This window comes from Erythrolamprus reginae, chromosome 5, assembly GCF_031021105.1.
Source record: "Erythrolamprus reginae isolate rEryReg1 chromosome 5, rEryReg1.hap1, whole genome shotgun sequence".
Lineage (NCBI taxonomy): Eukaryota > Metazoa > Chordata > Lepidosauria > Squamata > Dipsadidae > Erythrolamprus > Erythrolamprus reginae.
In genome coordinates this window covers 47,654,939-47,675,584 of record NC_091954.1, presented here as the reverse complement: position 1 = coordinate 47,675,584, position 20,646 = coordinate 47,654,939, and the positions used below count along the sequence as shown (strand labels likewise).

At 38.4% G+C, this 20,646-nt stretch overlaps 1 protein-coding gene across 9 annotated transcripts in view; it reads right to left on the bottom strand.

Annotated features, from left to right (window-relative positions):
• The window catches only part of CTBP2 (C-terminal binding protein 2), a 310,474-nt gene that overhangs the window by 95,732 nt on the left and 194,096 nt on the right, over window positions 1-20,646 (bottom strand). For all 9 annotated transcript variants that reach the window (XM_070752514.1, XM_070752512.1, XM_070752518.1 and 6 more), the window contains one exon: window positions 9,075-9,243. In XM_070752514.1, the coding sequence (XP_070608615.1) occupies window positions 9,075-9,132 (58 nt within the window). In that variant the 5' untranslated portion in view covers window positions 9,133-9,243. The remainder of the gene's footprint in view (window positions 1-9,074; window positions 9,244-20,646) is intronic.

The following is a 20,646-nucleotide window of genomic DNA, read 5'->3' as shown; positions in this document are numbered from 1 at the left end:
AAACCTTGGGCATTTGTTATTTTGGCAAAAAAAAAGTGCCTTCATATCTCAATGCTCTTCATAATCCCTGCTTTTTAGTATTGATTTGAATGGAAAGATTGACCCAGCGATGGGCTTCAAAAAATTTAACAATGGGTTCTCTCTAACCGATTGCGGGGTGGGTGTGGACATGGCAGACATAGGCTAATTGGCCTCCTGCCGTTCCAGCTTTCTGGAGCCTCCGTGAGGCCTGTTTTTCACCCTCACTGAGCCTCTATGCGGGCCCTGCACTTACCTGGCATCCAAAATGGGCCATGTGGAGACTCCTAGAAGGGGTGGGGTGGGGTGTGCAAGCCACAAGTCGGATTTGGGGGGTTGGCCAAACTGCACAGAATCTTTGATAGAGGATCGCTTGAAGCAGCCCACCCTGGATTGAACCCATGGTCCAATTCACTGGGGGAATGTGATTGTGAAAGCATCACATTGTTTGTGGTGTACTATATATCTCTCTGTATTGAGGAATCTTTGATCAAATGGTTGTCCAGGTGGCATGTATGTACATCAATGCTCCTGATCATTTCACTAATTAGAAGCATCACTTTCGGGCAGTGAAGCCAAAATCAAAGAGAAAAGCCATAAAACTGGTGTTATAGGCCACCTTAGAAATCTTTAATACACTGTTAAGATGGCTAAATGAAAAGGACTCCTCATGCTATATATTATCTGGCAAAATAGCTTCACCAATTAATTTCAGTGTCTCCATCTTGGATTGTTATTAATTAACTTGTTTTCACCTTGAGTTTCAACACTCTCCTTTACTTCTAGTTCTTTTTGAGTATGAAGAACAAACTAGATAATTGTTCTAAGAACTATTCTGATATGATTTACATATGAAGGTATCTAAATGGTACTTGCCCTCCGAGTTGGAAAATTATGCAATTACCATATTTTTCGGAGTATAAGACACATCGCAGTATAAGACACACCTGAGTTTTTGGGGAGAAAAATAGGGGAAAAGAATCTGCTTACCAGATATTCATCTGGCTAGTGTCCTTAGTGTGGTCAGCTTCAGCTTCCCCTGGTTACGGCTTAAAAAAAAACCTTATTCAGAGAGAGTAACAATGAAAGAGTTTGCAAGCCAGTAAGAGCTAGAAATATTGTTAGCACCTGGTTAGAGTCGGAAAGAAACATTTGGAGCAAGTTAGAGCAAAGAAAAAAAACTACAAAGACTTAGGGCTTGCAAAACATTCTTTGCAGAGAGTAACAATGAAAGAGCTTGCAAGCCAGTAAGAATTGGGAAGATCGGTAGCATCTAGTTAGGGCTGGGGGGAAAAACCTTTGAAAAAAGTTACATTCCAAGTATAAGATGCACCCAAATTTTGAGCCCTTTTTAGGGAGGAAAAAGGTGTGTCTTATACTCTGAAAAATATGGTATATATTTCTACATCTAGAAATGGATTGAAGGAGTCTGTTCCTGAACTGTTTCCAATAAGCTTCAACTGGTGGAGCTGGTCTCTTAATATTACCAAAATCTTTGCGATTTTGTGTCTAATTAGCTGTAGAATTAGGAACCAATGGCCACCACTTCATTTCCTGACTAAAAGAAAAATAATATAAGTCCTCATTTGTAGAAGCCAAAGACAAGGTAATCTTTTCCTAATGTTCAATCAGATTCTATGCTAGCAGTTCTCAGAATTATCTTCTTGGTAGGAAAAAGCTTGGATGCTAGATTGGCTTCTAGAATGGAGATCCACTTCCCAATGCTTAAACAAACTTCTGCAAATGATGCTAAGAATTAGTAGTTCCCCAAATGATGGTATTAGAGTCAGCCACAAATTCTGAAGACTTTGCTAGCTGATTCAGATATTCCTTAGCAGTGTTCAGTGATACCTCAGCTTGACTATTACTGAGTTAGCTGCTATGGCCCTCATTCTTACAGCAATTACCTTGTGTAGCAGAAGACAGCTATAATTCCATAGTGCTATTTCCTGACACTGTTTACATTATTTTCTATTTAGGATCCAGATATAATTTAGACAATCTAAAAAAACTCTAGAGATAATTCCAGAACAGTGGCCAAAAGTCACAATATTACAATAACAAACATTTGCATAGAAATAGGTAATCTTCCATCCCTTCTTTCATGGATGGAAATTAGTAACATACAACTATGATTTTCCAGAATGGTCAATGTAATCAAAGGTAATTTGAAGGCTTCTGGTTAAATTTTGACATTTATAGCCTTTTAAATGGCAATATTTTGGCAGAAATTCACTTTATCTCCAGAGTTTGCCTCCACTACTTAAAGTAGTAGAATCAATAAAAGAAATCCACGTAACTTCTTTGGCAAGCCCTATTTTACAAGAATAACAAATTATCCTACTTGCTTATCCCATTATCCAAATCCTAATAATTATTATAGTACTTTCCATGCATGTTTTTTTCTATGTAAAATAAAGTGAGTAGGGTAGGAACACTAAGCAATAAAGTCATTGGTTGTCACAATTTTGTTTTAGATGATATACTAAATACCGATTATATCTCCCATATTATTATTAAGTCCCCTGTGGAAATTGTTTTATGATTCTGAGTCTTACAATAATACAAAAGAAAACAGGCATTTTTCTCCTGGTATAGTGCAAAATATACTGAATATTAAAAATGGAACATTAAATACTGTACAGTGATCCCTCGATTTTCGCGATCTCGATCTTCGCGAAACGCTATAGTGATCCCTCGATTAGCACGGTCTCGATTAGTGCGAAACGCTACAACACGGTTTTTCAAAAAATATTAATTAAAAAATACTCCACGGTTTTTTTGCTATACCACGGTTTTTCCCACCCGATGACGTCATACGTCATCACCAAGAGTCTCTTCTCTGTCTCTTTCTCTTTCTTTCCTGTCATTCTCTGCTTCAATCATTTTCTCATTTCTCTTTTTTTCTCCCCTTTTTTCTATCATTTCTCTCTCTCTTTCTTCCTCTCTCACACTCTCTTCCTCCCTTCTCTCTCCCCCCCTCCACTTGCCCACGAGAAGAAAAAAAGCAACCTCTGCCGGGCAGCTCCCCTTGTGCCCCCGCTTTGTGCCTGCCTCTTTTGGGGATTTTTTTTCTTTTCTTTTTTGCGCTGGCGGCGGGAGCTGTTGGGGAGGGCTCTGCCGGGAAGGGCTGTGTCAGCGGCGAGGTGGCCGTGCCGTTATTGTTCCTTCTAAGCTGCTTGTGCGACCACCTTGCACAGAAACATTTGCCCCTTTGCGCCGCCCCACCACCCGTTCCTGCAAGTAGAGGTCGGGTGTGTTACCGGGAGCTCTCTCTCTTTCTCTCCCTGTTGCCGGCGTGGTATATGAGAGAGAAAGAGAGAGGCAGAGGTCGGGCGCATTACCGGGAGGTGGAGGCGGCGTGGGGACGCTGGGTGCCGGGGACACCGAGGAGGGGGTGGACGTGGCCTCTCAGCTGCAGAGCCGAACAAGGGCGGAGGCAACGGCGGTAACAGGGAGAGAAAGAGAGAGAGCGGAGGGCACCTTGCCGGTCCACGCCCCCCTAGATGAGTGGCTCCGCATGGCCCCAGCGCCGCCCAGGCAAAGGGGAAACCCCAAGATCGCTTGCTGCTTGCCGTATTGCAGCGAAGGAGGCGAAGCAAGGCTCCAAGCTGCAATACGGCAAGCGGCAAGCGATCTTGGGGTTTCCCCTTTGCCTGGGCGGCGGGAAGAGCCAGGGAAGGTTCCTTCGGCTGCCCAACACCTGATCCGCTCCGCAGCGCGGCAGCAGCGAGGAGCCGAAGATGGGGTTTCCCCTTTGCCTGGGCAACGGGGAAACCCCATCTTCGGCTCCTCGCTGCTTCCGCGCTGCGGAGCAGATCAGCTGTTGGGCGGCCGAAGGAACCTTCCCTTGGTCTTCCCCGCCGCCTACACGCAAACTCCACCATCTGCGCATGTGCGGCCATGGAACAAAGGGCGCACATGCGCAGATGGTGTTTTTTACTTCCGCACCACTATAACGCGGAAATCGATTAGCGCGGGAGGTCTTGGAACGTAACCCCCGCGCTAATCGAGGGATCACTGTATCGCGATTTTTCCCACCCGATGATGTCACTCTCTTCCTTTCTCATCTTTCTTTCTCTCTCTCTTTCTCTATCTTGCTTCTTCCTCTCTCACACTCTCTTCATCCCTCTCTCATCTCTTTCTTTCCTTCTCTCTCTTTCTCTATCTCTCCCCCTCTTGCTCTCGAGCGGCGGGCGGGCGAGCAGCAGCGAGGAGCCGAAGATCGGGGTTTCCCCTTTGCGTGGGCGGCGGGGAAGACCCAGGGAAGGTTTCTTCGGCCGCCCAGCAGCTGATCTGCTTGGCAGCGCCGCAGCAGCGAGGAGCCAAAGATCGGGGTTTCCCCTTTGCGTGGGCGGCGGGGAAACCCCAATCTTCGGCTCCTTGCTGCTGCGGCGCTGCCGAGCAGATCAGCTGCTGGGCGGCCGAAGAAACTTTCCCTGGGTCTTCCCCGCTGCCCACGCAAAGGGGAAACCCTGATCTTCGGCTTCTCGCTGCTGGGCGGCCGAAGAAACCTTCCCTGGGTCTTCCCCGCCGCCCACGCAAACTCCACCATCTGCACATGCGCGGCCATGGAAAAAGGGCACGCATGTGCAGATGGTGTTTTTACTTCCGCACCACTATATCGCGAAAAATCGAGTATCGCGAGGGGTCTTGGAACGTAACCCTCGCAATACTCGAGGGATCACGGTATAAGATATTCAGATTTACTATAATAACTTCTTATAACCCATTCTAATATTAAGAAATAACTCAATAATGAGTGTTTTCTTATCTCTCCCATTACCATTATTCTAAATCATACTTTAAATCATTCAGTTATACATTAAAAGGTAAAGGTTCCCTCGCACACGCGTGCCAGTCATTTCCGGCTCTAGGGAGCGGTGCTCATCTCTGTTTCTAAGCTGAAGAGCCACAGCGGTCCAAAGATGTGGTCATGTGGCCAGCATGACTAAATGTCGCAGGCACATGGAGAGCTGTTACTTTCCCACCAAAATGGCCCCTATTTTTTTTACTTGCATTTTTTATGTGCTTTCGAATTGCTAGGTTGGCAGAAGCTGGGACAAGTAACGGGAACTCACTGATAATGGCACTAGGGATTGGAACCACTGAATTGTCAACCTTCTAATCGACAATCTCAGTGTCTCAGCCACTGAGCCACAACGTTCTTCAGATATATCATGTTTACATCATGTTAAAAAAAACCCACCCTTATCTTTCTATAGTTATGCAATCAATGATTTGAGAAAATCAGCTCGTGGAAATACTTGAGACGAATGGGAAATTCTATGAACCTTAGCTAGAGAATACACCCTTAAAGTACTTATTAACTGCAGGTAATCATAATCTGCCATTCCAATAATATTTTAATAGCCATTATAAAAGCATGTTAGATGGTGTATGACAGCAGCAAATGCGTTTAGAAATTCAAATTGCAAATGTAGTTGGCAAACAACAAATGTCTCTCTGGCTTTATGCAAACAGCACTACTACAGGATGGAGAAAAAGTCTTTTTATAGTTGAAAAAAACAACACAACCCCCCCCCCCTCAAAAATCTGTTGTTCAGAATAAATCTAAACTTCAATTGTAGCTAATGTTCTGTTAGTAGGGTTGTCCTCTGATCCTTGTAAGTTTCTTGTATACTTAGCAACCACATCTGATAGCAAACTTCAAACTGGAAGAGTGGCTTTTGAAAAATCTAAAGCTGCCTGATAGAATCCTTTTAAGTCAGGTTCAAAGTCTGCTTTAGAGATGAGATAGAGCACTACACCTGCATATTTATGGCATTTTGATGAGAAGAGCACAGCTCTTTCTCTCTTGTGCCATATAGTTCTGGCAGTTGTCAGCATTTCTTTTGGAGGAGATTACAAAGGATGCATACTTTCACTCTGCTCTGGAGAAGATTAACCCACTTTTGACTGGGTTAATTAAATTGACAGATGCAACGACTTCTACATTTTTCTGTATTAGATGATGAAACAAAGAGCCCACTCCCCTTGTTTCCCAACCCAACACAGACACCCTCGCTATGAGTTTGAGATGTACTTACTTTCCTTTATTGCTTCCCAAGTTATACTGATGTTAATGAAATGGCCCATATGTGGGAAACAATCCTTCACTTTGCTACATTCTGATGCTTTTCATAACTTTTAAAAGTAATAGGTTGAGATTGTTTCGAGTCTACAGGGAGGAGAACAAGAATTCCCCTTGGCAAAAACATACCAAAAAAACTTCCACTGGAATCTTGAGACATTATCCGATTAAGACATTGATGCCTTAGTCACTTCACAAATAGATTATTGTAACTCTCAATACTTGGGGATGTCCTTGAAGATAAGTAGTGAAAAATGCAGCAGTGTGGGCAATTATGTGCACTCTTTGATCAGAGTATGTTACGCCCTTGCTTTACAAGTTGCACCACTTAGCTGCCTCCTTCTGAGATCAATTCAAAATGTTGGTAATAACCTATAAAATCATTCAAGACGTGGACTGGTTTATTTGAGGGATTGTGTCTCCCTGGTTACTTTTGCCCATCCCATGAAGTCCAGCAGAAGAGGCATGTTACGGATTCTATATATTAAGCGGTGTCCCCTGATGGGGCTAAGGAAGAGAGTCTTTTCTGCCATGGTACCTGCTGCTCTTTCAAAAGATTCTGAGGTCAGGGCTTTGATATTATGCCTGGGCATATAGCTGTGGTATGGAGCCTGCATGACATGTGATATACAAGTTGCAATTTTTCTGCTGCTTGTGTTTTATGGTTTTAACAATATATTTTTGTTGTTTTATTTTTATTCTCTTTCTTGCTGTTCCTAACTATGTGAGTGCCCAGAATCACATAACTGAAACAGGGAAGGAGCTATTTAAATTAAATGAATGGGTGAAAGAAAAAAAATAAGCAGGTACTTTTAAGACCAGCTATGGCAGTAATGGCAAACCTTTTTTGGTTTGCATGCCAAAAGGCAGTGTGTGCATGTGTGCAAATGCCCACACCCATTCCCTTCCCCTTACACATGTGTGTACCCCTGCTCTGCCCCCTGAGCATGTGCACAACCCACCCACCCCCGCACATGCCTCACTGAAGCCTTGGATGGTGAAAAAAAATCGCAAAACAGTCTTTCCCAAGGCCAAAAATCAGATGACCAGTGCACGGATGCATGCTGGAGCTGACATAGGGCCACACCTTATGTGCTCTCCAATATGGTTCTGCATGTCCCCTGTGGCATGTATGCCATAGGTTCGCCCTCATTGAGCTATGGCATATAATGAAAAACAACTGTAGTAAAAAGCAGAATAAACATCTGAATGCACAATGGAATTTCCAATTTTTGTATAAAATCAACAACACGTCCTACTGTACTTTTTGGGATTTGAAACCCATATTCATAGTCCTGAATCCTGAAGGGATAATACCCATTTGTAGTAGCTCCAGTGAATGGTGGAAAAAAATCCCCATTCCAAATTATCTTCATGAGACAACGATATGGTACTTAAACATATATGAAATATTTAAATGATTCCTTTGTGGTGACATCTCAGAAATGGGCATATAGGTCAATGTATTGCAAATTTGATAATATAGTAAGATTTCGAGCAGTTGAAGGCAGACAGAGATTCTCAAACACCATGATTACTGAGTCACTGTTGTAACAGTACCTTCAAACCAATTTATGTAAAGAGGTTCATAATTTCAGAAGGCTAAACCAAATGCAGTTATTAGCTTATCCCTGGAGTAATGCTAAAATTAACACTGCACAAAACAAGTACAATGTTTTTCCCAGGTATTGCTTGCTAGTCTTTGCAAAAAATTATATAGTCTGTTTACCCAACAGCAAATGAGGGATTGCTCCCCAAATAACCATCTGTGAAATGAACAGAGGAAGACGTAAAGGGGGGGGGGAGGAAGAGAGATCGGATATGGAGAAACATTAGCTAGTGACAGAGATATTGCCATATGGCCAAAGACACTAGTGCTTAAAATCATGAATATTATTGAAGATTATCCTGAAGTTCAGTCACTAATTGTGAGAGGCTTCTTAGATTGTGAATGTGCAGAGGTATCCACAGAATCTAATGCTTTGGTCAAGATATCTGAATGCACATTGCACTGTCACAATGCAACATCCATCATTTTTGTACATGCATGCAACATTGGAGCTTGCCTCCTAATGGCAAAATGCTCGTTTCATTGTTCCATGCCCCCTAAAACCCCTACAGATATTTCTATACTCTGTGCTTCCTAAATAGGACTTCTCCTTCTTTCTCTCTTCAGGTAGAACCTTCTGTTACTCATCTCTATAAAGCGTATCCCTTTATTTTTCTCTTTCTATCCCTTTCTGGGCAATCATACCACTCTCCTGTTAGTCCAACTCCATCTTTGTTGTTCTTTTTTTTTTTTTGATCGTTATTATTTCTACTTGAAAAAGAAAAGAAAAAGGAGTGTGTGTACTGCATACTCCTGTGCGGAGGAGTAATCTGTTTATGAGAAGAAATGGCTGGTACATGCAACTCAAGTGTCAATAAATTTTATAAATGAAGTACCTTATTTTACAGGCAATTAAGTTTAATCAGCACATTAATTCAATTAATATAAATTTATTATTTTGTCCTCGCCCTGCCCTTTTTTAGAGAATGGTTTCTAAAAGATATTTATATCTGGCTATATGTTTATCACAGATTCATCTATTGAAAGCGGATACTAATAAAATAATAAAATGAGAAAGCTGGGCAAAGTCCAGAATATTTGTCCATTGTTGTAATATGTATCTGTCTACGCTTCCTTTTTGAAATTTGTCATCTTAAATTCAGGATTGCCTCCCTTTCAGATAAAAAAATATACATGCATGGGAGAAAGCGGGAGAGCATACATTAACTACACTAACTAAATGCAGCTATTAGATGCAAAGATGTAACTGGGATGAAGCACTCTGTTCGTGCTATTGTTTAATAAAACCATGATTGCTGCACTTACTTTTTATCAAATTCAACACAGCTTAATGAAATATTCTGCAGATGTTAGGAATATTGCATTAAAAATAAAGGTTACATCAAGACTTACCTTCACAAATTCTGTCCAATCGCTGTCTCTTGACTTTGTGTTTGTCCACAAGTGCCATTGCTCTACTGTGTTTTAGTTTTGCACTACTTTCTGAATCAAAGTATAAAGCAATCCCACGAGAGCTTATGGAAATTCACAGTAGTCCAAGTGCATAACGTCACTTTGAATCCTGAAACAAGAACAGAGTTGTAGATTGTTGGCCCTTGGTAAAACAATAAGTCTACACTGAAAATGTCTCCAGGTGCTACTTCTGTTTATGTGATGTATCTTCAGTGCTTTTAGCCCTTGAGTTACGTAACTAAAAATTGAATTGTTTGGGAGTTTTGGTGCCTTCATGGGAATTTGCATAATTACTACCCATACATACCCATACAATATGACCTGTAACACTCTTTCTGTGTGGTTTGGGATTTTATCTATCTAAAATATGGAATTTGGAATTAATGCTTGGCTACTGTCCTACACTGCTTATCACCAAATGAAGGTATTTGTTTTATAAAATGTATTGCCACATGGACAGAGAGAAATGAATCAGGAACAAGAATCCCACATATGGACACGCATAATCCATCTGCCATCTACTCAGTATTGAACCCAACAAAGTGCTAAGAGGCACAGAACTTAACTTTTTGAAAAAGAGCAGAATTACTGTAACAGTTACATCTTCTTATATATATATATAAAGATTTGACTTCTGTTATGAAATATTTCATTTGAAAAAAACTCACACAACTGAACTCCTGAATATTAAAGAGACAAAAAGATAAAAGCCCTTCTTGCTTATATTTATAGCATCTGGATAACCTATTGAATCTAAGCACTTTTGCTACCAAAATACACACTTCTTTGTAAGATCATTTTTATATTGAAGTCTTCTTTGTATCTACTGAGACTTGTGGCTGTGACTTATTCAGTTAACCTATAATTTGGCTGTATGTAACTACAGTTGGCAGCATGTAGAACTTTTATAGGATTTGAAGGTGCATAGTGATGGATATGGTTAAAGCATGGGAGAGAAATTGCAGACAGTAGGCATGTTGGTTAGACAAAGCACTATGTCTTTATTTTCTTTTTAAGCAATAGCAGAACACTTCTACACTGGTGACAAGAAAGCTTGATAAACATAGTAATCATGTCACCTCCTTGGACAGCAAAGGTGACTAACAAGCAAGTATTGAAGTGCATAACACCAGATGTTCCCTAGAAGGCAAAAATCACGAAACTGCATCTCACTTAATGTCATGCTGGGGAATTCACGGAAGAAAGCAATTATATTTGGAAGAGTTAATGGTAAAATAGAACATAATTGGAAGGGACTTCGGAGGTCTTCTATTCCAACCCCCTGTTCAAACCAGAAACCCTGTAACAGACAAAAAAAGAAACTAGGCTGCCAAAGAACTCAAGGGCTGGATACTGTCAAAGCTGACACCAGCCATTGGAAAGAAAAACTCAAAGAAATAGTACAAGATTGGAAGATGTGGACATACCTGGGCTGTAGAATTGCTAAGAGTCAGACTTGACAATGAATATCATCATAATCAATGAACTCACCAGCTGAGTTCAGCTTTCAAAACGTTTAACCGCATTCCATCTTACATAATTAACATTACAATCTATACTGATGGATGTGAAACTAAATAATTTTTATATCCTCGAACAAGTATTAGAACACTGAATGTGTTTTCCCACTTAATAACTTATTAACAAATATTTTATCTGTTTAAAAAACAAAATCCCAGGAAGCCTGGGAGTAGACTATCTTTTGTTTGATTAGTCTTTTTTGTAGCTTCAAGTTCATAACCTTTTATATTTGTTAAGTATTTTCTTGATATATTTTTTAAGAAACTCAAATGCAAAACACAAATTGCTTAAGGCTTTTGAATGCAGTTTCTGAAAATAATTTCAATCATATAGAGATTTAAAGTCCACTGGAGTTGGGCAGCGACAATAAATTTTAATATCATGAACCAAAAAATAATATTCATGTATTACATTGTTTGCTGCTCACTTCACCATGTTTCTAACAATATTAATAGGGTATTCTAAAGCAACATCATACTTTATTATACACCATAGGCAATCTTGGCTAACTTCCATGTATTTGTCTGCCTTTTTTTGGCAGGGATGGTAATGGAAATCGAAATGGTTATACCAGGCAAGTTGGAAAAGTTAAAACAACAAACAAAAAAAGGCCTTGGGCTAACATCAGATTTCAAGCAATCCTATATCAAACACATTAACATTTCACTAGGTAAAACTATCTTACCTGTGATTCAGTGAAAACACATACCTTCCCAGATGAGAAAGTGGTAGCAAAAGAAATGTGACCTAAATGTTGTGTATACAGTACTTTCATATTTGGTACAGTACCTGATCACTGAATTAGATATTTATATTACAAAAGTATTTAGAGTTTTATAATTAATACTTGCAAAAAGATTGGCAAGCAGTCATTTTGCTGAAATAGGTCTCTTCTTTAATTTCAGCTCCAGGAAAAAAAGGTTCTTTGAGCTAAGAATTGAAAAAAAAATTAAAGAGATTTTTAGAAAACAAATGCCTAATTCTAATTTATAAGATTGAAAAGGAATTTACTGAGCATTCCTTACTGTATTACTTGCATCTTATCGGCTTCTGTAATGGTATGTAAGGAATGATCCTGGGAAATGAGGGGAAGAAATGCTGCGAAACCATGTTCAGATAAGAGGCAGCATAACCCACTGCTCCATAGGATGGTTCAGGGGGAGGGAGTCTTCCTAAATTCTCAGACTATAAAATTGATGGTGGGAGAACTGTACTTTTAGACTTCCAAGATTCTGTTAATGTAGCTTTACAATAAAGTAGAATTAGCTTAGTTGGTTTGTGCTTCTTATCTAGTCTACCTGGTAAGGATGACATTCATCTTGCAAGTCTGAAAATATAATTATCCTGCTGTCAGGGCCTGACAACCTAGGGAAGGTCTCTCCTGAGACTTGGTCTGCTGTGGGCTATGGCGTCTCTCTTCTGAGCATTTCGTAGGTAGCAACTCTTCAGCCTATCTTCCAAGGGCATTCCTACATACACAACACCTTCTAAATGCTTGGTGAATATCAAAAACATCTGTAATTCAAAAATCAAGCAAACTTGATAGCGAACTTAATTTCTTAGCAAAGACACATTAGGATGACAAAATATTATGCACTTTTTAAGAGTTTCACAATCCAGTGGGAATTAAGCATAGTTAACAGGCTCAAATATTATTTATCGATTAAAAATAACTAAATATTGGAAGAGAAGAAACACTAGTACACTATTTCTGAGGGCACGCTGTTCTACATACCGATTAAAAAATAAGGTGCAATTGTACTGTATGTGGCATTGGCTTATGTCAAAAATTTACATAAAGTTATGTAGAAGTTAAAGAAAAATCTCCTTTCCTGATTTAAAAATTAAGCTAGATGAGATGTCTTTTTGTTCTACACTGTAACTAAATCAACCAATTATTATAATTATTAGTATGATTTGATTGATTATTTGTACCCTATGACTATAATTGTGTTGTACCTTATGATTTTTGATGAAAGTAACTTTTTTTTAAATGTACACTGAGAGCATATGCACCAAAGACAAATTCCTGGTGTGTCCAATCACACTTGGCTAATAAAGATTTCTAATCTAATCTAATATTGTTAAATAAACAATTCAATTGCATCTTTGATGGAAAGGTAGGCTCCAAATAACTGCGATAGGATGGTATTTCATATAAGTTCCCACCAACCACACTGTTACATCTGTTAAGGTTCAATACATCATAAACAATGTAGATATTGATACTGATCGTGATTAAGGCACCAGGCTAGAAAGCAAGCAACTGTGAATTCTAATTCTGCCTTAGCCATGAAAGCCAGCTGGGCCAGTCACTTTTTCTCAGCCCCAAATCCACCTTACAAGGTTGTTGTGGGAAAAATAGGAGGTGCAAGGTGTGTTGGACATGTTCGCTGCCTTGTGTTATTTGTAAAAATAATAAAAGTTTTTTGTGTGTGCGCTTGTAAAATAAAACATTTAATCCAATCTATATTTCTATCTGTCAGCTTCCGATTCACTGATATATTTTGATGTTAGCAGGGATTGTGTTCAGATTCAGGCATATGATTTTTCGTGTGACTGGGTCATTATGTATTGGCTTTTTCAGAATAGTATTGTTTGTTCTCTTACAATGCAAGCAAGAAGCTTAAAAATGCTACAAAGGACAGAATATAATCATTCTGTTTTTCAGCAGTCAAAAAGCACACTCCCTTAGGAGCCACAATCTTCATTGTTTTCTTTAGCACAACATCTCAGAAGAAAAAATAACTTCAGTCTTCTAGCAACAATATACTATTAATAGTTAACAAATGCAATACAATACCATTTATGGGAGGGGAGGGATCCGGCTATTACAAATCTACTGCTTACCAGGATTACAATTTCATGGAGAATATTGTTATTATTATAGATGGTTATCAATTATGCATTACATTGATAGTATAAAAAGAACAAGAGCTGAATTCTGACTGAAAGGAGATGGACAATTTCCTGGTACTAAATGACCAATTTCCCAGCAATAGGATGGCAGCATAATCACAGAGATTTATAGTAATAATTAATTGATTTTTCACTCAAAATGTGAAGATTCTAAAAGCATGAATCCCATTCTCATTAATAATTAATCCCACATTTTAAAAGTACAAAACCCTCTGTATTCTCAGCAATGAAGGTTTTAAAAACTGGACGCTCATGATATTATTTGTCACAAAACAGGAAGGGATCCCCTTGCATTTATAGCAAGTGAGGATGCTACATAAATAAATGTAAAGAATTTTCTGTTATTGATTCTTCCCCAAAAAGGCCTGCAGGGAGAGGCTAAAAATAAAAATGGGAGCCATTAGCGCATAAAACATTGTGACCACCACATGTATAAAAATGGAGCAAGTGTCATCTTAACTTCTTTGATCCCACCCACAATTTACTATTGGTGCTCCTGATTTCTGAGTTTAATTTTAATGGTTTTCTAATCCAAAAGAAGCTAATAGAAAAAGAACAGGTGAAATCCACAAATAGTTACAAGAGATAACACAAAGATAGAATTCTTACCGGAACTGTTCTTAATTATTGGGAATAATCAAAAAGGAATATAGTAAAACAAAAAAATACTTAATGTTACATATTACAATGCAGCTGAATTACTTTCTCCCAATATTGGAAAAATACAGAATCCCCCCCCCCCCCTCAAAAAAGCAGAAATTAACAAAATATATAATTGTTCCGAAATGGACAAACTGACAATGAAATTAGGGGCCAAAAAGATTCTGAGTATTATGAAATATGGGCGCAATGGCACAGATGGATTGAGTTAAGGAACAAAAATAAAAACTAGTAAAACAAAGAATATAAATATGTAAGTAAGAACGGTTTGAATAGGGATTTTGTGACTGTATGAATTAATATGAATACTACTGCAATTAATTAATATGAGCATTACTGCAATTAATTAATATGTATATTATTATAGGAATTAAGGAAATATCTGATGTAGCAATGCAGAAATACTGAATGTTTGCTGATACAGTAATACCTCATGATACAAACTTAATTGGTGCAAGAAGGAGGTTCGTAAGACGAAAGGTTCGTAAGACGAAACATTGTTTCCCATAGGAAACAATGTAAAGTCAATTAATCCGTGCAACCATACAAACCCCCGCAAAAAAACGGCTTTCGGCGACTGCTGGGAAGCCGCGCGGCTGTTTTAAAAGGTGACAGCCGGCCTGGGGGCTTCCCAGGCCAGGTTTGGGGTTTGGGGGGTGCTGGCAAGCCCCCCAGGCCGGCTGCGACCTTTTAAAACACCCGCGCAGCTTCGCAGCTGTCTCCTGAAGCCGAACGCTAAAGCCGAACTTCCGCGTTCGACTTCGGGAGACAGCTGCGAAGCGGCACGGGTGTTTTAAAAGGTCGCAGCCGGCCTGGGGGGCTTCCCAGCAACCTCCCGAACCGAACCCGGGGTTCAGCAAAATTTTGCCTCTTCTTACGAACTTTGTTTGAGTTACGAACCGGCGTTCGGGAGGCTTATGGGAAGCCCCGCCGCCTGGCTGTCACCTTTTAAAACAGCCGCGCGGCTTCCCAGCAGTCTCCGAACGCCGGTTTGTAACTTGAAAAAAGTTCGTAAGAAGAGGCAAAATTTTTCTGAACCCCGGGTTCATATCATGAGTTGTTCGTAAGATGAGGGGTTCGTATCTTGAGGTACCACTGTATTACCATTTCTTTTTTGTTGTTGGTTATTGTTTGTCCTTTATTTATTTATTTTTATTGTTGTTTGCTTATTTGTTTGTTTTAAAATATATTTGGAAACTAATAAAACTTTTTCAAAAAAGATCCAAAAAAATAAATAAATAAAAAGAAGTGGATATTCTTCTGGATTAGATTGGAGCTATGTTTACATCATTTATCGTCATTTATTCCCCATGTATTATTCCACAAACACTAGAGGAGTTTTGACATATTCTTCCACTTGTAATGCTCACATGTTTCATTTAATTTCTTTGCTCTCCTTCCCTGCTCTGGAATTTCCCAAAATACAAAATAGCTTCAATTTTTTTTATTGATAACACCAAAGTAGAGGCACTTTGTGCCTGGAAGCAACCTTAGACTAGATAGAAAATAATAATTTTGTTCTTCAAAGTTAACTGTGAAAACTAAGGCTACTTAAGCTTGTTGTTTCTTAAATTCTGCCAGTTTACACTATCAAACTGCAATTTTTGTCTTCTTGACATACTAAAACATTAACCATTTCATCAAGAACAAAAAAAAGATAAAACATTTGAGCAAAAAACTGCAATTGCGTCTTGATGATTGTCATCATAATTAAAAGAAAGTCAACATTCTCCTCACACTAGAGTAATATAATACATAATTAAGTCACATGCCCCTATGAAGATTGTGTTGCCTCAGCCAAAAGAAAACCAAATTTCCACTTATACCAGAATAATGTACTGCCCTACACTGAATTGCTTCTTTGGCAATGAAAAGGAAAAAAGTTTCTCTCCATATAGGAGTAATATAATCCAATGAAACATGCATTTGTCTCAGTGCAAAGAAAATCACTAGTAAATGTCATGGCCAGGAGCACTACTATATACTTATCACTGTCATTACAAGAGCCACCAACTCTATTCACTTCTCTTTAGTAATCATTAAAGGGAGATCAACAACTACATGAAGAAAGATTGCTTCTGGCCTCCAGTAATTGACTAGGATTAGCAACCATAGTGTGACTGCATACTTTTTTCCAGACCTTTGAACTAGAACAAGAAAAGCAAGGATGTATTCAGTTTTACTATTTACCTACTGTATGTCTGAGTTTCTTGCCTTTGCTCTGCGCAGGATTGTGTGTATCATACACTCCTGTCCAGTTGCATCATTACTTTGCTTCTCCTAAATATTAAGGGCAAACTGGCCATTTCCACTGTGCTCATCAAATGTCATCTGCAAAGCAGAAAAGTGCATGGCAAATGTGATTTATTATTTTCAACATGACAGTTGACCATTGCCACTATCATTAAAATATGTGCACTTGAAGCAGAACTGCGATATTGCTTTGATGCTAATCATTAATCTTTAAATATATATTTAATTTTATTTATTTAAATCGGATTTGACTAATTTGGTAGGGAACTCTAAGTATGTTAGATTATAATTCTGAGAGGAGCGGCATACAAATCTAATTAATAATAATAATAATAAAATAATAATAATAATAATAATAATAATAATAATTATTATTATTATTATTATTATAACAACTTTAAGCAAAATAGATGGTGATGTAATTTATGGAAATTATATCCACTTCAGTGTTAACTAATCTATTCTTCCACCAATATGTGGATGTGGTCTACATCATGGCTTCCCAACTCCCGGTCTATAGTCTGACTCTGGTCTGTGGCCCGGATCCGGCCTGTGGATCCAGGCAGTGTGCGAATCTCCGCTCTCCCCAATGTGGGGAAAAACACCCTCCATGAAACGGGCACCTAAATCCAAAAGGTCAGGGGTTGCTGGGCTACATGTATGGCACATCTAAAGCAGAATTTTTAAAGTTTAAGACATACTAAACATAATTTAAAACACCTTTTTCTCTGTCCTGAAAAGCAAACAAATTTCAATATTCTCTGTGAGATCGTGTATTTTAGGAATTCTCAGTCATCTGACTTTCTCCAATTCTACTAACCAAACAATACTCAAAGTGGGATCACCAAATTCTCATACCATCTACCCATTCCTTAACTCAGTGATTTTCAACCTTTTTTGAGCCACGGCACCTTTTTTACATTTACGAAACCCTGGGGCACATTGAGTGGGGAGGGGGGGCGCTAAAAAAAAGTTTGGACAAAAAAATTCTCTCTCTCTCTCTTCCTCCCCTTCGCTCTATTTCTTTCTCCCTCCCTTTCTCTCCCTTCCTTCCTCTTTCTTTCTCTGTCTCTCCATCCCTTTCTTTCTTCCTTCCTTCCTCTTTTTTGCTCTCTTTATCTCTCCCTCCCTCCCTCCCTCTATGTCTTTCTCTGTCTCTCTCCTTCCCTCCCTCTCTTTCTCTCTCTTGCTTTCTTTCTCTCTCTTTCTCTTTCTTTCTCTTGTTCTCTCTCTCTCTTGTTCTTTCTCTCTCTTGCTTTCTCTCTTGCTTTCTTTCTCTCTCTCTTGCTTTTTCCCTCTCTTGCTTTCTTTCTCTCTTGCTTTCTCTCTCTCTTGCTTTCTTTCTCTCTTGCTTTCTCTCTGAACTTCGCGGCACACCTGACCATGTCTCACGGCATACTAGTGTGCCGCGGCACACTGGTTGAAAAACACTGCCTTAACTAACTTGAAAATCAGAGTCAACAAATGCTTTGTTAAAATCAATAAATTTTATGTCCTATAATCCTTCTTCCAATCATCTAGCAAGTCATAAATTCTCAAGGAATTCTCAAAGATAACATGGTATATAAAGCTTTAGTCAGAACAGGTAGTTATTTCAGTATTCTGGGATGCAATTTATCCAGAGATTTGGTACATTTTACCACTTCGTTTTAATCTTTGTAAAGCTTCAGTATTTACTGTTTTGACCCTAAAATTTCGATCTTATAAGACTTAATCTTTTGAGTTTGTACTTTTCTTTTGAACTAGCATGTTCATATACAGCATGCTGTATGACATCTATTTTCATGACACATGAAAACCCTCACCTATTTTCCAGGGTAACAATAAAAATAGAAACATACATCCTCTGGCTTTCACAATTACAACAACTGGTACTACAACTCAAATTAATTTAGTCTATCATCATTCTTAATGAGCCTAGATATGTGCCAAAGGAAATCACAAGAAAACATTCCATGAGATATAAATATATATAAATATATACATCAAAATATAATGTACAATTTAATAACAATTCCAATGCCGGACTAATCCTTTTGTGGGGAGGGACACTTTTTGTCTCCAAACAAAAAAACATAAAGCAGCATATTACAAAAACAAAAATTTTGAGAACGGTTTTAATAAAAGTAAATCAGTAAAAATCAGTAATTTTATTTTATCCTATTTTTAAAAAGACAGAACAATGGAACTAAATTTTTGTTGGCTATGAATTATCTTGAATTCAGCTAACATCAAGGATTATGAATGATTATGAATTTGGTTTGGCTGGATTGCAGGTATCCAGTACACTATTTTAAGAAACTTAACCATTAGCCATTCATGGCATCCAAATCTGCAGCAGCTGTATTTTATAGACCATCTTCAAGTGAAGAACTACATCTGCTTGACAGGTCCATGATTAGACTATGCAATAATGAACATGTGATTTAAAGCCTGCTAAAAATGGAACATGCTCATAAAAGTACACTATGTAATTTTTTTTAAAGTCATCAAGTAAGTAGCGTAAACGGATACAGACACATCACATTTAATCTAAGAGATTTTTACATTAAAAACCCATCTGAAAATAACTCAAAAATACTACTACTAAATGTACTAAATACAATTAAAAGCATAGAGAGAAATCAGAATGGACATGCAGTTTCAATACAAGTATTTGAGTGTGAAGAAGGATACACATGGGAGGAAAACTGTAATTCTTCTGTCTTCGGCAAGATTAAGAAACAAATGAAGTGATTTACATACAGTAATTGCATATCCTTGCTAGTCTCCAGCAGTGTCTTTCAAAATGTAAATTCTCTGAAAGTGCTTGGACATTACCCTAGACAAGTAGTTATTTATTTATTTGACAGAAAAATTACTTAATCATGACAATATAAAAAGAAGTTTAAAAAACTCATTGCTAAAATGTATTTCAATGGCTTTTTAGGAATGTATGTTAACCATCTACTGGCCATTACAGAAAACAAAGAACAAGAAAAAGGATAATAGATTGAAGAGCAAAAAAGTAATTCTACCAAAACAACCAATATATTGCTTGATAACATCTGTTCTTTTTAAATGTACTTGTAATTCTAAAGAATAGGGGCCCATATGTTGTTCAAACTATAAACTCTTGCAATTGTATTTATGGCAACAGCCTCCCCCCATCATTATCACTGTTGTAACAGTTTCTTTCTTAAGGGTTTTTCATTAGTTGCTTAGTCTTTGTGGTTGGAGTAGCATATAAACTAAAGCATCTAAATAAGCAAGACAATAAATAAATTAAAAATCATGTTTTAAATTACTTGTGCCCATTAATTTTAACAACTTTTGAGGTTCCAAAAAAGTACTAAAACAATTCATGCACTCTTATATTTACCCAAAACATACATCACATTTTTGTACAGGTATGGCACTGTGTTTGTTCAAAAGCATACACTTGTTATATAATTTCCAACATAAACTAGACCAGTGTTTTTCAACCAGTGTGCCCTGGCACACTAGTGTGCCGCGAGACATGGTCAGGTGTGCCGCGAAGAAGGAAGCTCAGGTTCTGCTCTCGCAACTTTTTGCTGAGAGAGAGTGAGAGAGATAGAGAGAGAAAGAAAGAAAGCAAGACAGAGATAAAGAGAGAGAAAGCAAGAGTGAGAGAAAAGGAGAGGAAGGGAGAGAGAGAGAAAAGGAGAGGAAGGGGGAGAGAGACAGACAGAAATGAGCAAAAAGGGTAGGGAAAAAGAGAAATGAGAAAATGATTGAGACAGAGAATGACAGGAAAGAGAGAGGGGAAAAAGAGAGAGAAGTGGCTCTTGATTTAAAGTATATGATAAAAAGCACCCAAAGAATAAGAGAGAACCCCCCCCAGCCCTCACCTGTTTTTGGAAATGGTTCAAAAGTGTGTATACACACACAGAAAGGTGGGAGGAGATAGGGATGGAAAAAGAGAGCAGAGTGTTTTAGAATGTCATTTTGTGTCATTTTGGTTGGTGATGTGCCCCAGGATTTTGTAAATGTAAAAAATGTGCAGCGGCTCAAAAAAGGTTGAAAATCACTGATCTAGACAATTAACATACCCTACGCAAGGGATTATGGAATGCACTTAAACTATCTTCCAAAAAAATAGAAATTAAATATAAAATAATGCACCATAGGATGTCACAGAATATATATATCTATATTG